At 46.6% G+C, this 23114-nt stretch overlaps 1 protein-coding gene across 1 annotated transcript in view; it reads left to right on the top strand.

Moving 5' to 3' along the window:
* The window catches only part of LOC142312229 (uncharacterized), an 84540-nt gene that overhangs the window by 31665 nt on the left and 29761 nt on the right, over window positions 1-23114 (top strand). The window contains exons 2-8 of the mRNA XM_075351137.1: window positions 1359-1510; window positions 1640-1819; window positions 6114-6266; window positions 6396-6575; window positions 6658-6781; window positions 6861-6958; window positions 7156-7246. Coding sequence (XP_075207252.1) covers window positions 1433-1510; window positions 1640-1819; window positions 6114-6266; window positions 6396-6575; window positions 6658-6781; window positions 6861-6958; window positions 7156-7246 — 904 coding nt within the window. The 5' untranslated portion in view covers window positions 1359-1432. The remainder of the gene's footprint in view (window positions 1-1358; window positions 1511-1639; window positions 1820-6113; window positions 6267-6395; window positions 6576-6657; window positions 6782-6860; window positions 6959-7155; window positions 7247-23114) is intronic.

Here is a 23114-nt window from a genome sequence, read left to right as displayed (position 1 = left end):
ATATACATATATATATATAAAAATATATATATATATTAAAAAAAAAAGCATTTTTAATGGTAAAATAAATAAATCCTACTTTATTTTTTTATCCCCTTCTTGTAAATAATAAAGTCTTATAATTAGTACCATATAGTAATTTTGGCCAACATCTTGTAGTAATGTTCCCATCCTGGTCCACATCTTTTAGTAATGTCCCCCATCCTGTTCCACTTCTTGTAGAAATGTGTCTCATCTTGGTCTAATTCTGTAGAAATGTGTCCATCCTTGTCCTCTTGAAGTAATGTGCCCCATCATTGTCCCCATCGCGTAGCAATATCCCCATCATGTTCGCTATTCTGTAGTAATGTGTCCCATCCTTGTCCCCATCCTGTAGTAATGTGCTCATTCTTGTCCCCATCCTGTAGTAATGTGCTCATCCTTGTCCCCATCCTCTAGCAATGTGCCTATCTTTGCCTCATCCTGCAGTAATGTGCTCATCCTTGTCCCCATCCTGTAGTAATGTGCTCATTCTTGTCCCCATCCTGTAGTAATGTGGTCATCATTGCCCCATCCTGTAGAAATGTGCCCATCATTGTGCCCCATCCTGTAGTAATGTGCCCATCCTTGCCCAATCCTGTAGTAATATATCTATCCTTGCCCCATCCTGTAGTAATGTGCCCATCCTTGTCCCCATCATGTAGTAATGTGCCCATCATTGTCCCCTTTTAGTAATGTGCCCGTGCTGGTGTTCTTCTTGTAGTGATGTTCCCTTTCCTGGTCCTCTTCTTGTAGCAATGCCTCATCCTTTAGAAGTGTCACCTACTGTGCCATCCTTCACACATATACACACACAGACACACACAAAAAAAAACAAACAATTTTTCTCACCTATCTTGTGTTCCACAGTGTCTTCTTTCCTGCTTCTTGCTGCCCGCAGCCCCCTTGATGATTACAGCCGGTGCAGGGGGGCAATCGCATTCAGCACTTTATTTCAGATAACTGATTTGTAGGCACTGCATAGAGACAAGCTCTGTGCACAGCTATTTCAATGGCAGCCGCCGACCAATCAGAGGCAGCAGCTGATGCGTATGACATCAGTTGCTTGACTCTGATTGGACAGCAGCTGTCAGTGGACTACCTGTGCACAGAACTTGTCTCTACGCAGCGCCTGCAAGTCAGTCATCTGAAATAAAGCACTGAATGCAGCGTCCTCCTGCACAGGCCGTGATTATCAAGGTGGCCACAGGCCTGCGGTGTGTTTGATACTCTTAATCTTAACGTATATATCCTCATATGTTTCCCTTTATTATCTCCAGTAATTGTATTATTACAGTGGATTCTTTATGATGGTACATCATTATCTTCTCCCCATTCAGGTCCCTACAATATCTGATCCCCCTCAGTGGGAATTTTCTATATTTAGAGAATTTTTCTGATTTACTTCTCAAGGATGGATATGGACAGGGACAAGATAGTGGAGAGGATATTACAGCTCACCCTAGAGATCCTTTTCCGGCTTACTGGAGAGGTGAGAGAGTCTGATGATGTCACATTACATCATTCTTATCTATGGGAATAACAGATGGACAGAACTGGAGAGGTGAGGACTCTGGAAATGTCTGTAGTGAGATTTCTTACTGTGTCTCTCCATAACCAGGATTATACAGTAGTGAAGAAGACCTCTAGTGAGCGCTGTCAGGACCCTGTGTCTGAGGGATGGGGAAGACTCCTGAGCCGAATCACGGGGCCTTCACTTCACCCCCCGATACATGAGGACATGAATGACCAGAAGATCCTAGAACTCGCCTACAAGATGATTGAGCTGCTGACTGGAGAGGTGACAGTGCTGGGAATGCTGGGAAATTACACAGTAATGTCGCGGGCGGGGAGGAGGGTGTCAGCACACCGCGCTCACCCCTTCTGCTCGGGTCCGGCAGCTGCTCCTGGTGGCTCGAGCCGTGGGCCGGATCCCGGGGTGTCTCGAGCGACACTCCTCGCCCGTGAGTGAAAGGGGGGTGTTTGTTGGGTGTGGGGATTGTTATAGTTCGTGACGCCACCCACGGTTGTGGTGATTGCACCACCGCTGCTCAGTGTGGGGGTCCCGGGGATGGTGATGCGGAGCAGCCAGGTGTTGTGTTGCCCCTCCGTGGGTAGGGGTTGGTGATCCCGGGGCCCGGTGATGAGATGTGAAGTGTAGGGCCTGGAGGGCGCAGGGGCGCGGGGGCAGCGCTGTGCCTTGCGGCACTATGGTACTCACTCAGCCTGACACACGGACACAGTTTGTACGGTAAACCAACGGCTGGTAGGACGGTCCCACAGACGGCTGCACCTGCACTCCCGATAGGTGACGGTGACGTTACTCTTCCTTGCACCTATGTTGTCTGATGGTAGCGGTGGATTCCCTCCGGTTACCCGCTCCCCGGCTGCAATCTGGGCCGGAGGAGCCCTACACTTTGCCCGCAGGCGCTGGCCCTGGGGAAACTTGTGCCTTGGCGGTGGCGGTGTCTCCCCGGTAATGGTCGGGCTGTTGCCGTCAATCGGGACTTGGTTGCTGGGGGATCTGCGTCCCCGTCACTGACGGATTTGGCAAATTCGGCGACTCCTAGCCTTGCCGGGGTCCGAGAGGCCCCTGCCCTGGTGCTGACTGTCCTTCGGAACACTGCTCCAGACCACCGGGCACACAGCCAACGGGGTCCTTCCAGGAACTTCCAAACTGTCCCCCTCCAAACAGTCACCGCCGTCGCTGACCTTGCTGTTCTAGCCCTACACACAGCTGGGCTCTCAGGCTTTCTTTCCTTCTTTACTCCTTTTCTTTCCTCCACTTTCACTTCTTGGTTGTTTACTCTAGCCCCTGCCTGGGCTACTCCTCACTCCTTCCACTTCCTCCTCCCTGACTAGACTGCCTGAAACTTCCTGCCTCCAGTGTTGTGAGCTCCTCGGTGGGCGGAGCCAACCGCCTGGCCCACCCCCTGGTGTGCATCATCAACCTCTGGAGGAAGGCAACAAGGATTTCTGGTTAGCAGGTGTGCCTACCTGGAGTGTGGGGGTGTGGTGGTGTTGTTACTCGTGTCCCCTGGCTTGCCCAGGGCGACACATTCCCCCTTAGCAAAATGCAGACCGTCCGCGGGCTGCCGTCCTACACCGGTTTTATTTTTCTGTAAAAGGGGATAACAAGGGTTAAGCAAACATCAATAACATTTTTAATCATAAACTCTTCCCAAACGGGAGGCACATTTACTTAAAAGTTGCAACGGTGTACGGTCACGGTTTCCGCTCTCTCCCACCCAAGCAACCTGGCCCTGATGCTGCCCCTAAAACCCAGGCAGCATCCCTTTACCCACAGTCCAGCACAAGTCACCCGAGCGGGATCTGTCCTTCCCCTCCAGAGGGTGGCCACCGGTTCTTTGGTGGCTGGGCCCTAGCCTGCTCTGCTCAGGGCCCTCCCTCCAACCTGCCTCTCCGGAGGCGGTATTGCGGAAACGGTAACGGTACCCAACATATTTACAAGCCACTAACGTTTGTGGTGCCCTGCAGAGTTCACGGGCTTGTCCATGGATAGTTCCCATGCAAATAAACTTAAATGGTCCCTACGGGGACAACGGTGCCGGCTCCAGCCGGTTGCAAATCACACGGTGAATCAGGTGAAGTACTCGGTCATTTTCATTTTCATCATTTCAAACTTTCAAACTTAACAAACAAACTTGTAAACATGCTGACTGGTGGTCCCAACGGGGACTGTGCAGCGGCATTCCGCTACCTTTTTCGGCTCAACAGTCCATTCTCACTCGTGGGGCTCTAGTGCCACCTTCACATGGTGCACCGCTCTGGACCCCGATGGTAGCTAGCTGCAGGCGATCTTCTTCCATATTCATGCGGGCATGCACATCCGCTCTATGCCCCTCTCGGGCATCGATCTCCCTGCGCAGCTGCTGTTGCCGCCGCTCCCAGCCGGGAGTACTTTCTGTTTGCTCCGGTTCAGCGTGTGCGGGGGACGGACCCAGCCAGAGTCCCTCTGTGTCGGCTACGACCGGCACCTTCAGTAATGAGGGACCCCGCTGTGACATGGCCTCCTCTGCCTCCTGGCAGCTGCATCCCCGCCGTGCCTCCGGTGCATCTTTGCTGACGGGCTCAGCCTTTGGCTTCTTCCATAGAAGCGGGTCAGGGTGGTCATGAACTTCTGCTGCAGGTCGGTCCGCCGGGGCGGATTGGCAGGGTACCGCTACCGGTGGTGGTGGTAGCGGGCCTAGTAGCGGGGCAGCAGCAGCTAACGCGGGTAGCGGGGGAGGCAGCAGGGTGAACGGGGGTAGGCCGGGCCCCTCAGCCGCAGCGGCCGATCCCTCGGGAATACAGGGACGTGGGTCTCTTACCCGTTCCTCCAAATCTTCCTCCACCTCGCATCTCCGCATAGCAGCCACCACGTCCGCCATGTCGGCCTCCCGCTCCTCCAGGAGGAGCTGCCTGTGGACCTGCAGACGGCTGCTTAGCTGGACGGTCCGGACTTCCACCCACGCCGCCATGCCAGGCGCGGGGACCACGGTGTTGTTGGTCGGACTCAGCATCTTTAGCAGCGGCCTCTTCCAGGAACCAGTAAATGGCCGCAGGGTCCTGGCATCCCTGCTTCCATAGCCGCGCTTACATGCGGCCAGCCGCCATTTCGTCCCCCTTAGCTCTTTTCGGCCCCTCCTCTCTCGGGGCGGGGTTTTGGCCTTCGCGCTTCTACTGCTCGAGAAGACGCTCGAGCGGGAACTTTTCGCGCCAAAGATGGCGGCTTCTGAAATTTTTCTGCCGGATGCCTCCGGCGGTAACAAGGCGCACCTCTACCTGACGGCAGAGCGGTAAGATCCTGTTCGTGACGCCAAGTTGTCGCGGGCGGGGAGGAGGGTGTCAGCACACCGCGCTCACCCCTTCTGCTCGGGTCCGGCAGCTGCTCCTGGTGGCTCGAGCCGTGGGCCGGATCCCGGGGTGTCTCGAGCGACACTCCTCGCCCGTGAGTGAAAGGGGGGTGTTTGTTGGGTGTGGGGATTGTTATAGTTCGTGACGCCACCCACGGTTGTGGTGATTGCACCACCGCTGCTCAGTGTGGGGGTCCCGGGGATGGTGATGCGGAGCAGCCAGGTGTTGTGTTGCCCCTCCGTGGGTAGGGGTTGGTGATCCCGGGGCCCGGTGATGAGATGTGAAGTGTAGGGCCTGGAGGGCGCAGGGGCGCGGGGGCAGCACTGTGCCTTGCGGCACTATGGTACTCACTCAGCCTGACACACGGACACAGTTTGTACGGTAAACCAACGGCTGGTAGGACGGTCCCACAGACAGCTGCACCTGCACTCCCGATAGGTGACGGTGACGTTACTCTTCCTTGCACCTATGTTGTCTGATGGTAGCGGTGGATTCCCTCCGGTTACCCGCTCCCCGGCTGCAATCTGGGCCGGAGGAGCCCTACACTTTGCCCGCAGGCGCTGGCCCTGGGGAAACTTGTGCCTTGGCGGTGGCGGTGTCTCCCCGGTAATGGTCGGGCTGTTGCCGTCAATCGGGACTTGGTTGCTGGGGGATCTGCGTCCCCGTCACTGACGGATTTGGCAAATTCGGCGACTCCTAGCCTTGCCGGGGTCTGAGAGGCCCCTGCCCTGGTGCTGACTGTCCTTCGGAACACTGCTCCAGACCACCGGGCACACAGCCAACGGGGTCCTTCCAGGAACTTCCAAACTGTCCCCCTCCAAACAGTCACCGCCGTCGCTGACCTTGCTGTTCTAGCCCTACACACAGCTGGGCTCTCAGGCTTTCTTTCCTTCTTTACTCCTTTTCTTTCCTCCACTTTCACTTCTTGGTTGTTTACTCTAGCCCCTGCCTGGGCTACTCCTCACTCCTTCCACTTCCTCCTCCCTGACTAGACTGCCTGAAACTTCCTGCCTCCAGTGTTGTGAGCTCCTCGGTGGGCGGAGCCAACCGCCTGGCCCACCCCCTGGTGTGCATCATCAACCTCTGGAGGAAGGCAACAAGGATTTCTGGTTAGCAGGTGTGCCTACCTGGAGTGTGGGGGTGTGGTGGTGTTGTTACTCGTGTCCCCTGGCTTGCCCAGGGCGACACAGTAACACTATGAAGGGTTCGGAGGATCACTGTATTATTGTATGTGTCAGGTTTCTTTAAGGTGTCAGGATGTCACCATCTATTTCTCCATGGAGGAGTGGGAGTATTTAGAAGGACCCAAATCTCTGTACGAGGACAGGGACAAGATGGCAGAGAGGATATTCCACCTCACCCTAGAGATCCTCTTCCGGCTTACTGGAGAGGTGAGAGATTCTGATGACGTCACATTCCATCATTCTTATCTATGGGAATAACAGATGGACAGAACTGGAGAGGTGAGGACTCTGGAAATGTCTTTAGTAAGATTTATTAATGTGTCTCTCCATAACCAGGATTACACAGTAGTAAAGAAGACCTCTAGTGAGCGCTGTCAGGCCCCTGTATCTGAGGGATGGGGAAGAACCCGGAGCCCAATCACGGGGCCTCCACCTCACCCCCCGATACATGAGGACATCAATGACCAGAAGATCCTAGAACTCACCTACAAGATAATTGAGCTGCTGACTGGAGAGGTGACACTGCTGAGAATGCTGGGACATTATACAGTAACGCTATAAAGGGATCAGGGGATGACGGTATCATTGTATGTGTCAGGTTTCAATAAGGTGTCAGGATGTCGCCGTCTGTTTCTCCATGGAGGAGTGGGAGTATTTAGAAGGACACAAAGATCTGTACAAGGACGTGATGATAGAGGTTCCCCAGTCCCTCACATCACCAGGTAATAGACAGGACTAAATACACACCGCCTATATCTGTATGTAAAGAATTAATTCAGTCCCTGTATGTGTTTCCTCCAGTTCTATCCAGTAAGAGGACAACACCAGAGAGATGTCCCCATCCTCTTCTTCCACAGAACTGTAAACAAGAAGATCCCTATGTTCCTCAGGACCATCAGGTAGATGGAGAGAAGGTGTCATGAAATCTCCCTACGATGTGTAGACGGCTGTGAAGGTCTTGTGCTCAGTCTTGTTTTATCCACCAGTATTATATGTTTTATACTTGTGTAATGAGAACGGTGGAGATGACAGGATTAGAGCTGATCATAGATGGGACTTCTCCATCTGTCTGTAACTTTTACAATATTTGTTTCAGGGGGAAGACCTGACCCATATTAATACTACAGAGACATATGTGAGGGGTGATGAGCGGTGTAAAGAGGAGATTCCTACATATGACTACCCAGGTGAGTAGTGACCACTAAATACAGAGAAGTCACAGATTCTTCTCAGTCACCGGCTGTGGCTGCTTTATCAGTGGTGTTGTCCAGACATATCATAATTGTGTGATAACCATTATGCCGCTAGATCACAACATTGTCTTCTACCCAGAATTGTTCAAATTAAAGGGGTGGTTCACCCATATTTTTTATTGTCTAGATCGATATTATATTGAGAAACAATGTTTCTCTCAAATACCTTATGTTGGCAATAGTGCCTGTGAGAGGCGCTATTGTGGACCGCTGTTCTCCACTCTGTGACCCCCGGGCTCCGTGATCTCGGGGATCCAGTGACGTCATGTTTAGTCCCGGACACATCACATCCCTGCGGCCAGCCCCAGTCTTCCTGACTCACTGAGCTGTGGGCGGTGTTTCACCGCTTGTCACAGCTCAGCGTGTCTTTTGCTTGCACTGCTTTGCTGTGAGTGAGGAGGGAGCTGATGGGCTGTGATGAGCGGTGAAACGCCGCCCAATACCCAGTCACTCACGGACACTGCGGCCCGCCGCGGTGTCATGAACTTGACGTGACGTCACCGGATCCCCAAGGTCACAGAGCCCGGGGGTCACGGAGCGGGGAACAGCGGTCTGCAATAGCGCCTCTCACAGGTACTGTTGCCAACATAAGGTATTTGAGAGAAACATTGTTTCTCAATATAATATTGATCTAGACAATAAAAAATATGGGTGAACCACCCCTTTAATTTGGGTTCTGAAAGCCCTTCTATAGAGCTTACAACCTGGAGGATCCTCTTCCCCTGGATTAATAAGATGCTGACCATTCCCTGCTGCAAAAGCAAATAACAGTGTACAGTGGGGAAAAAAAGTATTTAGTCAGCCACCAATTGTGCAAGTTCTCCCACTTAAAATGATGATGATTATTATTATTATTATTATTATTATTATAGCACCATTTATTTCATGGCCCTTTACATGTGAAAAGGGGTACACATAGTAGGGAGAAGTACAATAATCATAAACAAAACAAGGTACAGACTTGTACAGGAGGAGAGAGGATCCTGTCTGCGAGGGCTCACAGTCTACAAGGGATGGGTGAAGATACTGTAGATATAGGTAGAGATAGTCGTGCGGCTCTATATCAGACTTGAGGGTTACTGCAGGTTGTAGGCTTGTCGGAAGAGGTGGGTCTTCAGATTCCTTTTGAAGCCTGTCAAGGTAAACGAGAGCCTGATACGTTGAGGCAGGGCAATCTAGAGTATGGGGGATGCAGGGGAGAAATCTTGGATGCGATGGTGGGAAGAGGAGATAAGAGGGGAGTAGAGAAGGAGATCTTGTGAGGATCGAAGATTACGTGCGGGTAAGTACCGGGAGACTAGGTCACAGATGTAGGGAGAGGACAGGTTCTGGATGGCTTTGTAGGTCATGGTTAGGGTTTTGAACTGGAGTCGTTGGGCAATGGGAAGCCAGTGAAGGGATTGGCAGAGAGGAGACGTCAGGGAGTAGTGGGGGGACAGGTGGATTGTCAGCATAGTTTAGAAGTTATTGTAGGGGTGATAGACCGTTAGAAGAGAGGCCACAGAGGAGGAGGTTGCAATAGTCCAGGCAGGAGATAATAAGGGGATGCACTAGGGTTTTTGCAGCTATTTGGGATGTACGAATCCGGGAAATATTTTTGAGTTGGAGGCGGCAGGTCTTGGACGTGTGGCTTGAAAGAGAGAGCACAGTCTAGAGTTACTGTAATTGACATCATAGTTAGACCTCAACTATGACAGACAAAATGAGAAAACAAATCCAGAAAATCACCTTGTCTGATTTGGCAAGATTTTTTTTGCAAATTATGGTGGAAAATAAGTATTTAGTCACCTAAAAACATGCAAGATTTCTGGCTCTCACAGACCTGTAACGTTTTCTTTAAGAGGCTCCTCTGTCCTCCACTCATTAGCTATAGTAATGGCACCTGTTTGAACTTGTTATCAGTGTAAAAGACACCTGTCCAAAACCTCAAACAGTCACACTCTAAACTCCACTATGGTGAAGACCAAATAGCTGTCGAAGGACACCAGAAACAAAATTGTAGCCCTGCCACAGGCTGGAAAGACTGAATCTGCAATAGGCAAACAGCTTGGTGTGATGAAATCAACTGTGGGAGCAATAATAAGAAAATGGAAGACATACAAGGTCATCTGATAATCTCCCTCAATCTGGGGCTTCACGCAAGATCTCACCCCGCGGGGTCAAAATGATCACAAGAACAGTGAGCAAAAATCCCAGAACCACATGGGGGGACCTAGTGAATTCCCTGCATAGAGCTGGGACCACCGTAACAAAGGCTACTATCAGTAACACACTATGCCGCCAGGGACTCAGATCCTGGAGTGCCAGACATGTTCTCCTGCTTAAGCCAGTACATATCCGGGTCCGTCTGAAGTTTGCTAGAGAGCATTTGGATTATACAGAAGAGTGTTGGGAGAATGTCGTATGGTCTGATGAAACCAAAGTAGAACTGTTTAGTAGAAACACAACTCATCGTGTTTGGAGGAGACAGAATGCTCAGTTGCATCCAATCAACACCATACCTACTGTGAAGCATGGGGTGGCAACATCATGCTTTGGGGCTGTTTCTCTGCAAAGGGACCAGGACGACTGATTTGTGTACATAAAAAAATGAATTGGGCCATGTATCATGAGATTTTGATTGTAAACTTTACATCACCAAGTGCATTGAAAATGAATCGTGGTTGGATATTTCAGCATGATAATGATCCCAAGCACACCGACAGGGCAGCGAAGGAGGGGGTTTGAAAGAAGCATATGAAGGTCCTGGAGTGGCCTAGCCAGATCTCAACCCCATAGAAAACCTTTCAAGGGAGTTGAAAGTCTGTGTTGCCCAGTAACATGCCCAAAACATCACTGCTCTAGAGGAGATCTGCATGGAGGAATGGGCCAACATACCACCAACAGTGTGTGCCAACCTTATGAAGACTTACAGAAAACGTTTGAACTCTGCCATTGCCAACAAAGGATATATAACAAAATATTGAGATTAACTTTTGTTATTGACCAAATACTTATTTTCCACCATAGTTTGCCAAAAAATCTTGCCAAATCATACAAATTAATTTTGTGGATTTGTTTTCTCATTTTGCCTCTCATAGTTGTGGTCTACCTATGATGTAAATTACAGGCCTCTCTCATCTTTTTATGTGGGAGAACTTCCACAATTGGTGGCTGACTAATTACTTTTTGTCTCCACTGTACATAGAATGCTGTGACAAGTTAGAAAATCATTTGAAGAAAAATATTGTGATGGGCAATGATGCTGTTACCTTCCTAGAATCGTGATATCTTAATTGATGAATCTACCTTTTCTTTTTTTCTGTGCTGCTGAATGTGCTCATAATGTCCCTACAAGATCAGGTTCTTTAATCGAAGTACACGTGATCACCCAGCATTGGCTTTCTGCAGCGGCTGGGCGATCACGTGAACATCTATTAAAGAATATGAATATTCACTGCTCCCTATGATGATAATCCCGGGCATGTGGAGCAGCGAATATGTCGGCAGCTGATGCTGGTGTAAGTGGCCACGCATGGAAGTGACCTCATGTGCTGCATCAGCATCAGCATCAGAGGACCAGAGAGAAGGTGAGCATAATTGTTTTTTTTTTCTTCTTTTTTTTTACTGTGTGTGGCATGATGGAGATCATATGTACCAGTATAGGGCCATGCTTTGGGTATATACCAAGATGGGGCCATGTTGTGGACATTTACAAGAATGGGAACATGATGTGGACCTATACCAAGGTGAGGCTATGATGTGGACACATACCAGGATAAGCCTATGTTGTGAACATAAACCAGGATGGGGATATATGCCAGGATGGGACCATGATGGGGACATATACTAGGATGGAGACATGATTTGGACATTTACCAGGATGGGGTTATGATGTGGAGATATACCACCGAAGGGCCATAATCTGGACATATACCAAAATTAGGCCATGATGTAAATATAAATCATGATTGGGATATATACCAGGATGGGGCAATTATGGGGGCATATATACCAGGATGGGGCCAAGATGAGGGCATATATGCCAGGATGAGGACCATGACGGGGACATATGTACCAGGGTGGGGCCATGATGGGGACTTATATACCAGGATGGGGCAATGATGGGGACATATATACCAGAATGGGGCCATGATGGGGACATATATACCTGGATAGAGCCATGATCGGGACATATATACCAGGATGGAGCCATTATGGGGTCATATATACCAGGATGGAGCCATTATGTGGTCATATATACCAGGATGGAGCCATGATGGGGTCATATATACCAGGACGGAGCCATAATGGGGTCATATATACCAGGACGGATGATGGGGTTATATATACCAGGATGGAGCCATGATGGGATCATATATACCAGGATGGAGCCATAATGGGGACATATATACCAGGATTGGGCCATGATGGGGACATATATGCCAGGATAAGGCCATGATGGGGACATATATATGATGGGAACATACAGCGCTGGCAAAAATTAAGAGACCACTTCCAAATTGTCAGTTTTTCTGATTTTTCTCTTTATAGGTATATTTTTGAGTAAAATATAAATGGTTCTTTTATTCTATAAACTACTGACAACATGTCTCCGAATTTCCAAAAAAAAAAAATTGTATTTATTTTCTGAAAATGAGAAATGGTCAAAATAACCAAAAAATGCATTGCTTTCAGACCTCAAATAATGCAAAGAAAACAAGTTCATAATCATTTACAAACAACAATACTAATGATTTACCTCAGGAAGAGTTCAGAAATCAATATTTTGTGGAATAACCATGACTTTTAATCACAGCTTTCATGCGTCTTGGCATGCTTTCCACCAGTCTTTCACACTGCTTTTGGGTGACATTATGCCACTCCTGGTGCATAAATGTAAGCAGTTCTTTGTTTGATAGCTTGTGACTATCCATCTTCCTCTTGATTACATTCCAGAGGTTTTCATTAGGGTTCACGTCTGGAGATTGGGCTGGCCATGACAGGGTTTTGATGTGGTGGTCCTTCATCCACACATTGATTGACCTAGCTGTGTGGCATGGCGCATTGTCCTGCTGGAAAAAACAGTCCTCAGAGTTGGGGAACATTGCCTGAGCAGAAGGAAGCAACTGCTTTTCCAGGATAACCTTGTATGCGGCTTGATTCATATGTCCTTCGCATGAAAGCTGTGATTAAAAATCATGGTTATTCCACAAAATATTGATTTCTGAACTCTTCGTGAGTTAAAACATTATTAGTATTGTTATTTCTAAATGATTATGAACTTGTTTTCTTTGCATCATTTGAGCTCTGAAAGCAATGCATTTTTTGTTATTTTGACCATTTTACATTTTCAGAGAATAAATACAAAATGTATTGCTTGGAAATTTGGAGACATGTTGTCAGTAATTTTATAGAATAAAAGAACAATTAACATTTTACTCAAAAATATACCTATAAAGAGAAAAATCTGAAAAACTGTCAATTTGGAAGTGGTCTCTTAATTTTGCCAGAGCTGTATATACCAGGATGTGGCCATGATGGGGACATATAAGTGCTTCTCAATAAATTAGAATATCCTCAAAAAGTTAATTTATTTTAGTAATTCAATACAAAAAGGGAAACATATATTATATTATATAGAGTCATTACACACAGAGGGATCTATTTCAAGTGTTTATTTCTGTTAATGTTGCTGATTACGGCTTACAGCCAATGAAAACCCAAAAGTCATTATCTTAGAAAACCAATGATCAGAGTAACCAATGCAACAGATGGTATGCAGGCAGAAGAAATGTTTACGGTTGCATATTATGTGATCTGTCTCATTCTTGAGAAAATATGTATTTAATCTGCTTTTTAGGTAGAAAAATAGTGTGACTTTATAGATTTAGGTAGTTGGGTGTTTTTCCAAAAGGGTTAATGTTTGGAAAGTTATTCATTGATTATCACATTCATGTGTGTTTTGTACTAGGTTGGTTTCATATAAGGATTTATGTTTATTTATCTGTGTATGCCTATGAGTCCTTTCCAAAACGCGTAAGGCAGGGGCCTTATTAGGTCCACATCATGAGACATATTTGATTTTATCAAGTATGTGTTTTTTCAATAAAGAAGACAGAATTTTTTGGTGCTGGACCTTTCCTTTTTTCTATTTGACTTGTGGTAGCCAGCCACGTCTGCGCACTTGTGGATCTGCAGAACTAAAGATGAGCTTTCTCCCCATCCCTGTTTTTTGTGGGTTACATATTCAGCTCCTTTTGATTATTGGGCCTGGTGTCTTTCATCTTTCTTTCTCTTGACAATACCCCATAGATTCTCTATGGGGTTTAGGTAAGGCAAGTTTTCTGGCCAATCAAGCACAGTGATACTGTGGTTATTAAACCAGGTATTGGTACTTTTGGCAGTGTGGACAGGTGCCAAGTCCTGCTGGAAAATGACATTTCCATCTCCATAAAGCTTGTCAGCAGAGGGAAGTATAAAGTGCTCTAAATTTTTTTGGTAGACAGCTGCGTTGACTTTGGTCTTCATAAAACATAGTAGATGTACGCCAGCAGATGACATGGCTTCCAAAACCACCACTGATTGTGGAAACTTCACACTAGACCTCAATCAGCTTGGATTGGGGCCTCTCCACTCTTCCTCCAGACTCTGGGACCTTGCTTTCCAAATTAAGTGCAAAATTTACTTTCATCTGAAAACAACTTGGACCACTAAGCAACAGTCTCTGGTATAGCAAGGCCACCGGGGTAGCTGAGGCTGGAGGCACGGCCGGGTCAGACAGACTGGGGCATAGTACACCACTGTAACAAAGCACAGTGGGCAAGGGGACCTGTCAGCTAGCTGGCTAGGGCAAACACTAACTAAACAAGTTGATCAGGCACCTTGCCTAGTGGAGAGAGCAGTACGTATGCACTACTTCTCAGCAGTAGGCAGCATCGCACGCGCGCACCCCAGGGACACTCCCAGGAGGAGGAAGCAGGGGGCGCACATGTGGAGGGAGAAAGAGACACTGGGACACATGTGAGAGCTGGCCGTGGTGGTGAGTAGCACACATGTGGGAGGAGGAGAGCAGGGAGCGCAGGGACGCCAGCGCTAGACATTCACTCTGCCATATAGCTGTATGAAAGGTCCAACTCCTGTTGTAGAAAACATTCCCTAAACCATGACACTTCCTCCACCACCTTTCATTGACTTCTTAACACACTTTGGGTTCAGTCTTTCCCCAGTTTGTCGACGAACATGTTTTCTATCAGACCCAAATAAATTAAACTTGTTTTCATCACTAAAGTAACCTGTGGACCATCTCTCCTCTGTCCACACAACATGCTCCTCACCAAAGGTGAGTCTAGCCTTTTAATTTTTTCTGCTAATGAGAGGTTTGGTCACTGCACAGTGGGATTTCAGTCCAAATGCTCTTAAACGTTGTGACACTGTATGACGAGACAGATCCTTACCCTGTTCAGTACTGAACTGGCGAATAATTCCAGCTGCGGTGTTGAAACGAGTACCCATGAAGTTCTTCCGCATTATCCTGTTCTCTCTTGCATTTGTCTCTTGAGGGTGACTAGCTTTTTTGGGGGACTTGAAAGAGTTTGTGATGTTGTAAAGATGCAATATTCCCGAAAACACAGAGCTGGAATGACCAAATTCTCTTGCTATAGCTAATAGGGTCACCGCTTTGGATTTCATCTGGACAATCTGCTACCAGAGGGTTTCAGTCATTTTGGAACGGCACACCATTTTTGCATAGACAGTGCAAAATGGAAAGTTAGGCTGCCAGTTACATAGGGTTTGTCAGATTATTAAGGAAATTAGCGTCAGGTGTCAGATTAACAGTAGTAACTTGCAGGTATCTAAAAGTGTTCTCTAATTTTGATCAGAGTTCTTTTTCATTTACCTCATTTACATTTTAAGTATGTGCTTTGGAATAAATTAAATTTATGAAATAAGCTTAACCCCTTCACCCTCAGCCACTAAAACACCCTAATGACTTGGCCATTTTTTGCAATTCTGACCAGTGTCATTTTGACAGGATATAACTCTGGAATACTTCAACGGATCGTGGCGATTCTGACACTGTTGTTTCATGACATATTGTACTTCATGATAGTGGTAAATTGAAACCGATATTTTCTTGTGTTTATTTGTAAAAATTTTGAAAGTGTGGCAAAAATATTAGACTCTTTGCAATTTTCAAACTTTGAAAGTTTATGCCTATAAATCCCACAGATCTGTCACACAAACTAGTAACTAAATAACATTTCCCACATGTCTACTTTACACGAGCACAATTTTCGAAACAAAATTTTATTTAACTAGGAAGTTAGAAGGGTTCAACGTTCATCAGCAATTTCTAATTTTTCCAACTAAATTTACAAAACCATTTTTTTTATCAACCTTATCACATTTGAAGTGACTTTGAGAGGCCTAGGTGACAGAAAATACCCTAAAGTGACACTATTCTAAAAAAGGCACCCCTTAAGCTGCCCAAAACCATATCCAAGAAGTATATTAACTCTTTAGGTACTTCACAGGAACTAAAGCAATGTGGAATGAAAAAATGAAAATGTTACTTATTTACACAAAAATGTTACTTTAACCATAAAATTTTGCATTTTCACAAGGTAACAGGAAAAAATGCACCATAAAATTTATTGTGCAGTTTGTGCTGAGTATGCCAATACCTCATATGTGGTAAAAATCAATTGTTTGGGGGCACGGCAGGGCCCGGAAGGGAAGGAGCGCCATTTGAATTTTTGAAAACAAAATTAGTGGATGCAATGTCCTGTTTGGAGACCCCCTGAGGTGCCTAATCAGTGGAGCTCCCCCACAGGTGACCCCATTTTAGAAACTAGAACCCTCATGAAATGTATCTAGATGTTTGGTGAACACTTTGAACCCTGGGAGATTCACAGATGTTTATAACGTTGAGCCGTGAAAATATATATTTTTTTTTTTACCACAAAACTTACTTCAACCAGGTAGATTTTTTTTTTCACAAGAATATCAAGAAAAAATGGACCATAAAAGTTATTGTGCAATCTCTCCTGAGTACGCTGATGCCCCATATGTGGTGGAAATAAATTGTTTGGGCGCGCGGCGAGGCTCAGAAAAGAAGGAGCGCCATTTGAATTTTTGAAAGCAAAATCAGCTAGAATCATTAGCAGACGTCATGTCGCATTTGGAGACCCCCTTAGGTGCCTTAACAGTGGAAACCTCTGACAAGTGACCCCAATTTGAAAACTAGATCACCCTCAAGGAACCTATGTAGATGTGTACTGAGCACTTTGAACCCCCCTGGTGATCCAGTGAATTTTATAATATCGCACCGTGAAAATGAAAAAAATACATTTTTACCACAAAAATGTTCTTTCTTTGTTCATTTTCACAAGGACAACAGGATAAAATGGACCTCAAAATGTGTTGGGCATTTTCTCCGGAGTATTCTGATACACCATATGTGGGGGGGGACCACTGTTTAGGTGCACGGCAGGGCTCAGAAGAAAAAAACGCCATTTTAATTTTCAAAATTGTCTGCAATCGTTAGCGAACACCATGTTGCGTTTGAAGAGCCCCTGATATGCCTATACAGGGGAAACCCGTCACATGTGACCCCCAAAGAACCTATATGTGGGACATTGTGTAGGGGGTGTGGGGCGTGTGTAAAAAACAAACAAACAAACCCCCAAACTAGTCAATATCCAGCTCTTGACGAGTTTAAAGATATGAGAAGGGAAATACCAAGGCCAGGTGACCACCCACAGACAGCTGTTTCGGGGTATTGCCCCTCATCAGTGTGGAGTAGGATTCTGGCTAGGTGGGAGCAATGCCTAGTAGACCAGCAAGACAAAACAATCACTGATCTCAGGGAGACCAGCCAGAGAAAACACTGCCGGCAGCCAGCAAAGGCGCTCAACACAGTGAAATCTTAGGTGCTGCTGAGCTAGGGACAGATTTAGCTTGTGTCTTAGGTAGTGTAGGTACTAGGTAGGGTACACAATCCATCTCAACAAACAGTCCTTTTCAGGACAAATACAGCTGTATATAGGCAGTGTATATAGGCAGGCAGGGTATATACTGTGACAGAGTGCTGTGCATAGCACAGGAGGCTCCATTCCAGTCACGTTTGGGGCTGGTGTAGCCTGTTACACATATTATCCATCTCTAAAAAAAAAAGCCAGTCCTTTTCAAGATTAATCCAGCTGTATACAGGCAGTGTACAGTCCCTGACAGAAGTTCTGTCGCTTATCCATGTTATGTAAATAAAAGCTTATCACCTTACTTTAAATTCATCCATTGGTTTTATAAATTACTCTTTTGAAAGCTGAAGCCCTCCCAAATTTGGTTTAAGTTATTAAAATAAAGTTGCTGCATAGCTGAAATATTGATAATTTAATGAACACAGAAAGGTCAGATTTTGGCAAGAAAAAAGTTTTGTCGCCCACAGAAAGTAATGTGAAATTCAAACAAATAATTAACTTCTAATACAAAGATATGTTGCATAACGTTGGTGAATGAAGTTGTGGTACTATTAGAGCCAAATTTAATATTTTGTGTGACTTCCATGAGCTTGAAGGACTGTATCCATGCGGTTCAACAATGATTCATACAATTTATTGATGAAGTCATCAGGAATAGCAAAGAATGCAGTCTTACATGCCTCCCAGAGTTCATCTAGATTCTTTGGTTTTGTCTTCCAAGCTTCCTCTTTCATCCTACCCCAAACATGCTCAATGATGTTCATGTCTGGTGACTGGGCTGGCCAGTCCTTGAGCACCTTGATCTTCTTTGCCAGGGGGAACTTTGTTGTAGAGATGGATGTATGAGATGGAGCACCATCCTGCTGCAGAATTTGACCCCTTTTATGATTGGGAATGTAAGAGGTAGCTAATACTTCTTGATATTTTAGGCTATTGATATTGCCTTCCAGCTTGCAAATGTTTCGCACATCCTCATAGTAAATGTAACCCCAGACCATGATCTTTCCACCAGCAAACGTATGTTTTCTGGATCCATACGGGCTCCAGTAGGTCTCCTGCAGTATTTGTGGGAGCTGTGGTTTAATTCAACTGAAGATTCATCAGAGAAATCCACCTTCTGCCACTTTTTCAGTGTACATCTGTTTAGCAAATCAAAAACGGTCCGTGGAGCCTCTGTTTGGAGTCTCGAGACAGAAAACAGCCAGATATCCCTCCAGGAAGGACCTAGCCAATGAGTGGCTCTTTTTAGGAGACAACCATAACCACCCACAGAAAGTAATGTGAAATTTGGCTCTAATAGCACCACAACTTCATTCACCAACGTTATGCAACATATCTTTGTATTAGAAGTTAATTATTTGTTTGAATTTCACATTACTTTCTGTGGGCGACAAAACTTTTTTCTTGCCAAAATCTGAACTGTGTTCATTAAATGATCAATATTTCAGCTTAGCAGCAACTTTATTTTCACAACTTAAACCAAATTTGGGAGGGTTTCAGCTTTCAAAAGAGTAAGTTATAAAACCAATGGATGGATTTAAAGTCAGGTTATAAGCTTTTATTTACATAACATGGATAAGCACAGAACTTCTGTCAGGGACTGTACACTGCCTGTATACAGCTGGATTAATCCTGAAAAGGACTGGGTTTTTTTTTTAGGGATGGATAATGTGTAACAGGCTACACCAGCCCCAGATGTGGCTGGAATGGAGCCTCCTATGCTATACGTACCGCACTGTGTCACAGTATATAGCCTGCCTGCCTATATACACTGCCTGTATACAGCTGGATTAGTCCTGAAAAGGACTGTTTGTTGAGATGGATTGTGTACCCTACCTAGTACCTACACTACCTAAGACACAAACTAAATCTGTCCCTAGCTCAGCAGCAGCTCTCCCTACACTAGCTGACTGTGGATCAGAGGGATGAGCACAGCGTTGTCAGGTCTTATATAGACCTGATGACGCTGCATGGCCAGCCAATCACTGTAATGCCACAACCAACATGGCTGTGGCATTACAGTGTCTGGCAGCCAATCTCTGCATGTGGGCTGACTCTGTAAAGAACGCAAACATGCAGGGAGTGGGAGCCGAGCATATGCCTGAGCATCTCGCTAGTACTCGGCGCTTGCCGAGTATCTCGAGTACTGAGATGCTCGGGCGAGCACCGAGTACCTGCGAGCATGCTCTCCCATCCCTACAAACAACCCCATTTTGGAAATTTAGACTTTTCAAGGAATTTATCCAGATGCTTGGTTAGTACCTTGAACGCCCAGGTGCTTCACAGAATTTTATAACGTTGAGTGGAGAAAATAAAAAAATACATTTTTACCACAAATTTGTTACTTCAACCAATTTGCAACTAGCTTTTTTTTTTTTTTTAACAAAGGTAACAGGATAAAATGCACCTTACAATTTGTTATTTAATTTCTTCCGAGCATGCCGATACCTCATATGTGGTGGAAATCAACTGTTTGGGTGCATGGCAGGGCTTGGAAGGGAAGGCGTGCCATTTCACTTTTTGAATGCTAAAATAGCTGCAATTGTTAGTGGATGTCATGTCGCGTTTAGAAAGCCCCCGATTTGCCTACACAGTGAAGCTCCTGCATAAGTGACTTCAATTTGGAAACTAGACCAAGGAATTTATCTAGATGGTTGGTGAGCACCTTGAATCCCTGGGTGGTTCACAGAATTTTATACATTGAGCCGTGAAAATAAAAAAAAATGTTTTGTTATTTCAACCAGATAGCTTTTATTATTATTACTAACAAGAGAAAGTGGACCATACAATTTATTCTGCAATTTCTCATGAGTACGCACCATTTGAATTTTACAGCACAAAATTGTCTGGAATAGATAGCGGACACCATATCACGTCTGGAAAGCCCCTGATGTGCCTAAACAGTGGAGCTCTCCCACAAGTGACCCCATTTTGGAACCTAGACCCCTCAAGAAATTTATCCAAATGAGAAAGCCGCGGAGACACCATCACATGTTTCTCAACGCTGGCAGGAAACTAGCCAGGTCTTTCACCGGGAAGGAACAACCACGGGAAGGGCAGTCTCCAGTCAAGGAGACTACCTATACCAAACATGGTATCCATCCACAGACAGCCGTTTCGGGGTATTTGCCCCTCATCAGTGTGGAGTAGGAATCTGGCTAGTGGGGGCAATGCCTAGTAAAAGACTACTTAAGCAAGCATTGTTGACCTTAGGGAGATCAACATATCCACTGCGGAGACACCATCACGTGTTTCTCAACGCAGTGATTCTAGAGCAAAGCCCCCTGGGAAGTATGCAAATGAGAAAGCCGCGGAGACACCATCACATGTTTCTCAACGCTGGCAGGAAACTAGCCAGGTCTTTCACCGGGAAGGAACAACCACGGGAAGGGCAGTCTCCAGTCAAGGAGACTACCTATACCAAACATGGTATCCATCCACAGACAGCCGTTTCGGGGTATTTGCCCCTCATCAGTGTGGAGTAGGAACTCCACACTGATGAGGGGCAAATACCCCGAAACGGCTGTCTGTGGATGGATACCATGTTTGGTATAGGTAGTCTCCTTGACTGGAGACTGCCCTTCCCGTGGTTGTTCCTTCCCGGTGAAAGACCTGGCTAGTTTCCTGCCAGCGTTGAGAAACATGTGATGGTGTCTCCGCGGCTTTCTCATTTGCATACTTCCCAGGGGGCTTTGCTCTAGAATCACTGCGTTGAGAAACACTTGATGGTGTCTCCGCAGTGGATATGTTGATCTCCCTAAGGTCAACAATGCTTGCTTAAGTAGTCTTTTACTAGGCATTGCCCCCACTAGCCAGATTCCTACTCCACACTGATGAGGGGCAAATACCCCGAAACGGCTGTCTGTGGATGGATACCATGTTTGGTATAGGTAGTCTCCTTGACTGGAGACTGCCCTTCCCGTGGTTGTTCCTTCCCGGTGAAAGACCTGGCTAGTTTCCTGCCAGCGTTGAGAAACATGTGATGGTGTCTCCGCGGCTTTCTCATTTGCATACTTCCCAGGGGGCTTTGCTCTAGAATCACTGCGTTGAGAAACACGTGATGGTGTCTCCGCAGTGGATATGTTGATCTCCCTAAGGTCAACAATGCTTGCTTAAGTAGTCTTTTACTAGGCATTGCCCCCACTAGCCAGATTCCTACTCCACACTGATGAGGGGCAAATACCCCGAAACGGCTGTCTGTGGATGGATACCATGTTTGGTATAGGTAGTCTCCTTGACTGGAGACTGCCCTTCCCGTGGTTGTTCCTTCCCGGTGAAAGACCTGGCTAGTTTCCTGCCAGCGTTGAGAAACATGTGATGGTGTCTCCGCGGCTTTCTCATTTGCATACTTCCCAGGGGGCTTTGCTCTAGAATCACTGCGTTGAGAAACACGTGATGGTGTCTCCGCAGTGGATATGTTGATCTCCCTAAGGTCAACAATGCTTGCTTAAGTAGTCTTTTACTAGGCATTGCCCCCACTAGCCAGATTCCTACTCCACACTGATGAGGGGCAAATACCCCGAAACGGCTGTCTGTGGATGGATACCATGTTTGGTATAGGTAGTCTCCTTGACTGGAGACTGCCCTTCCCGTGGTTGTTCCTTCCCGGTGAAAGACCTGGCTAGTTTCCTGCCAGCGTTGAGAAACATGTGATGGTGTCTCCGCGGCTTTCTCATTTGCATACTTCCCAGGGGGCTTTGCTCTAGAATCACTGCGTTGAGAAACACGTGATGGTGTCTCCGCAGTGGATATGTTGATCTCCCTAAGGTCAACAATGCTTGCTTAAGTAGTCTTTTACTAGGCATTGCCCCCACTAGCCAGATTCCTACTCCACACTGATGAGGGGCAAATACCCCGAAACGGCTGTCTGTGGATGGATACCATGTTTGGTATAGGTAGTCTCCTTGACTGGAGACTGCCCTTCCCGTGGTTGTTCCTTCCCGGTGAAAGACCTGGCTAGTTTCCTGCCAGCGTTGAGAAACATGTGATGGTGTCTCCGCGGCTTTCTCATTTGCATACTTCCCAGGGGGCTTTGCTCTAGAATCACTGCGTTGAGAAACACGTGATGGTGTCTCCGCAGTGGATATGTTGATCTCCCTAAGGTCAACAATGCTTGCTTAAGTAGTCTTTTACTAGGCATTGCCCCCACTAGCCAGATTCCTACTCCACACTGATGAGGGGCAAATACCCCGAAACGGCTGTCTGTGGATGGATACCATGTTTGGTATAGGTAGTCTCCTTGACTGGAGACTGCCCTTCCCGTGGTTGTTCCTTCCCGGTGAAAGACCTGGCTAGTTTCCTGCCAGCGTTGAGAAACATGTGATGGTGTCTCCGCGGCTTTCTCATTTGCATACTTCCCAGGGGGCTTTGCTCTAGAATCACTGCGTTGAGAAACACGTGATGGTGTCTCCGCAGTGGATATGTTGAACTCCCTAAGGTCAACAATGCTTGCTTAAGTAGTCTTTTACTAGGCATTGCCCCCACTAGCCAGATTCCTACTCCACACTGATGAGGGGCAAATACCCCGAAACGGCTGTCTGTGGATGGATACCATGTTTGGTATAGGTAGTCTCCTTGACTGGAGACTGCCCTTCCCGTGGTTGTTCCTTCCCGGTGAAAGACCTGGCTAGTTTCCTGCCAGCGTTGAGAAACATGTGATGGTGTCTCCGCGGCTTTCTCATTTGCATACTTCCCAGGGGGCTTTGCTCTAGAATCACTGCGTTGAGAAACACGTGATGGTGTCTCCGCAGTGGATATGTTGATCTCCCTAAGGTCAACAATGCTTGCTTAAGTAGTCTTTTACTAGGCATTGCCCCCACTAGCCAGATTCCTACTCCACA

The sequence above is a fragment of the Anomaloglossus baeobatrachus genome, chromosome 5 (genome assembly GCF_048569485.1).
Source record: "Anomaloglossus baeobatrachus isolate aAnoBae1 chromosome 5, aAnoBae1.hap1, whole genome shotgun sequence".
In the NCBI taxonomy this organism is placed as follows: Eukaryota; Metazoa; Chordata; class Amphibia; order Anura; family Aromobatidae; genus Anomaloglossus; species Anomaloglossus baeobatrachus.
This window is presented reverse-complemented; position numbering and strand designations above follow the sequence as displayed.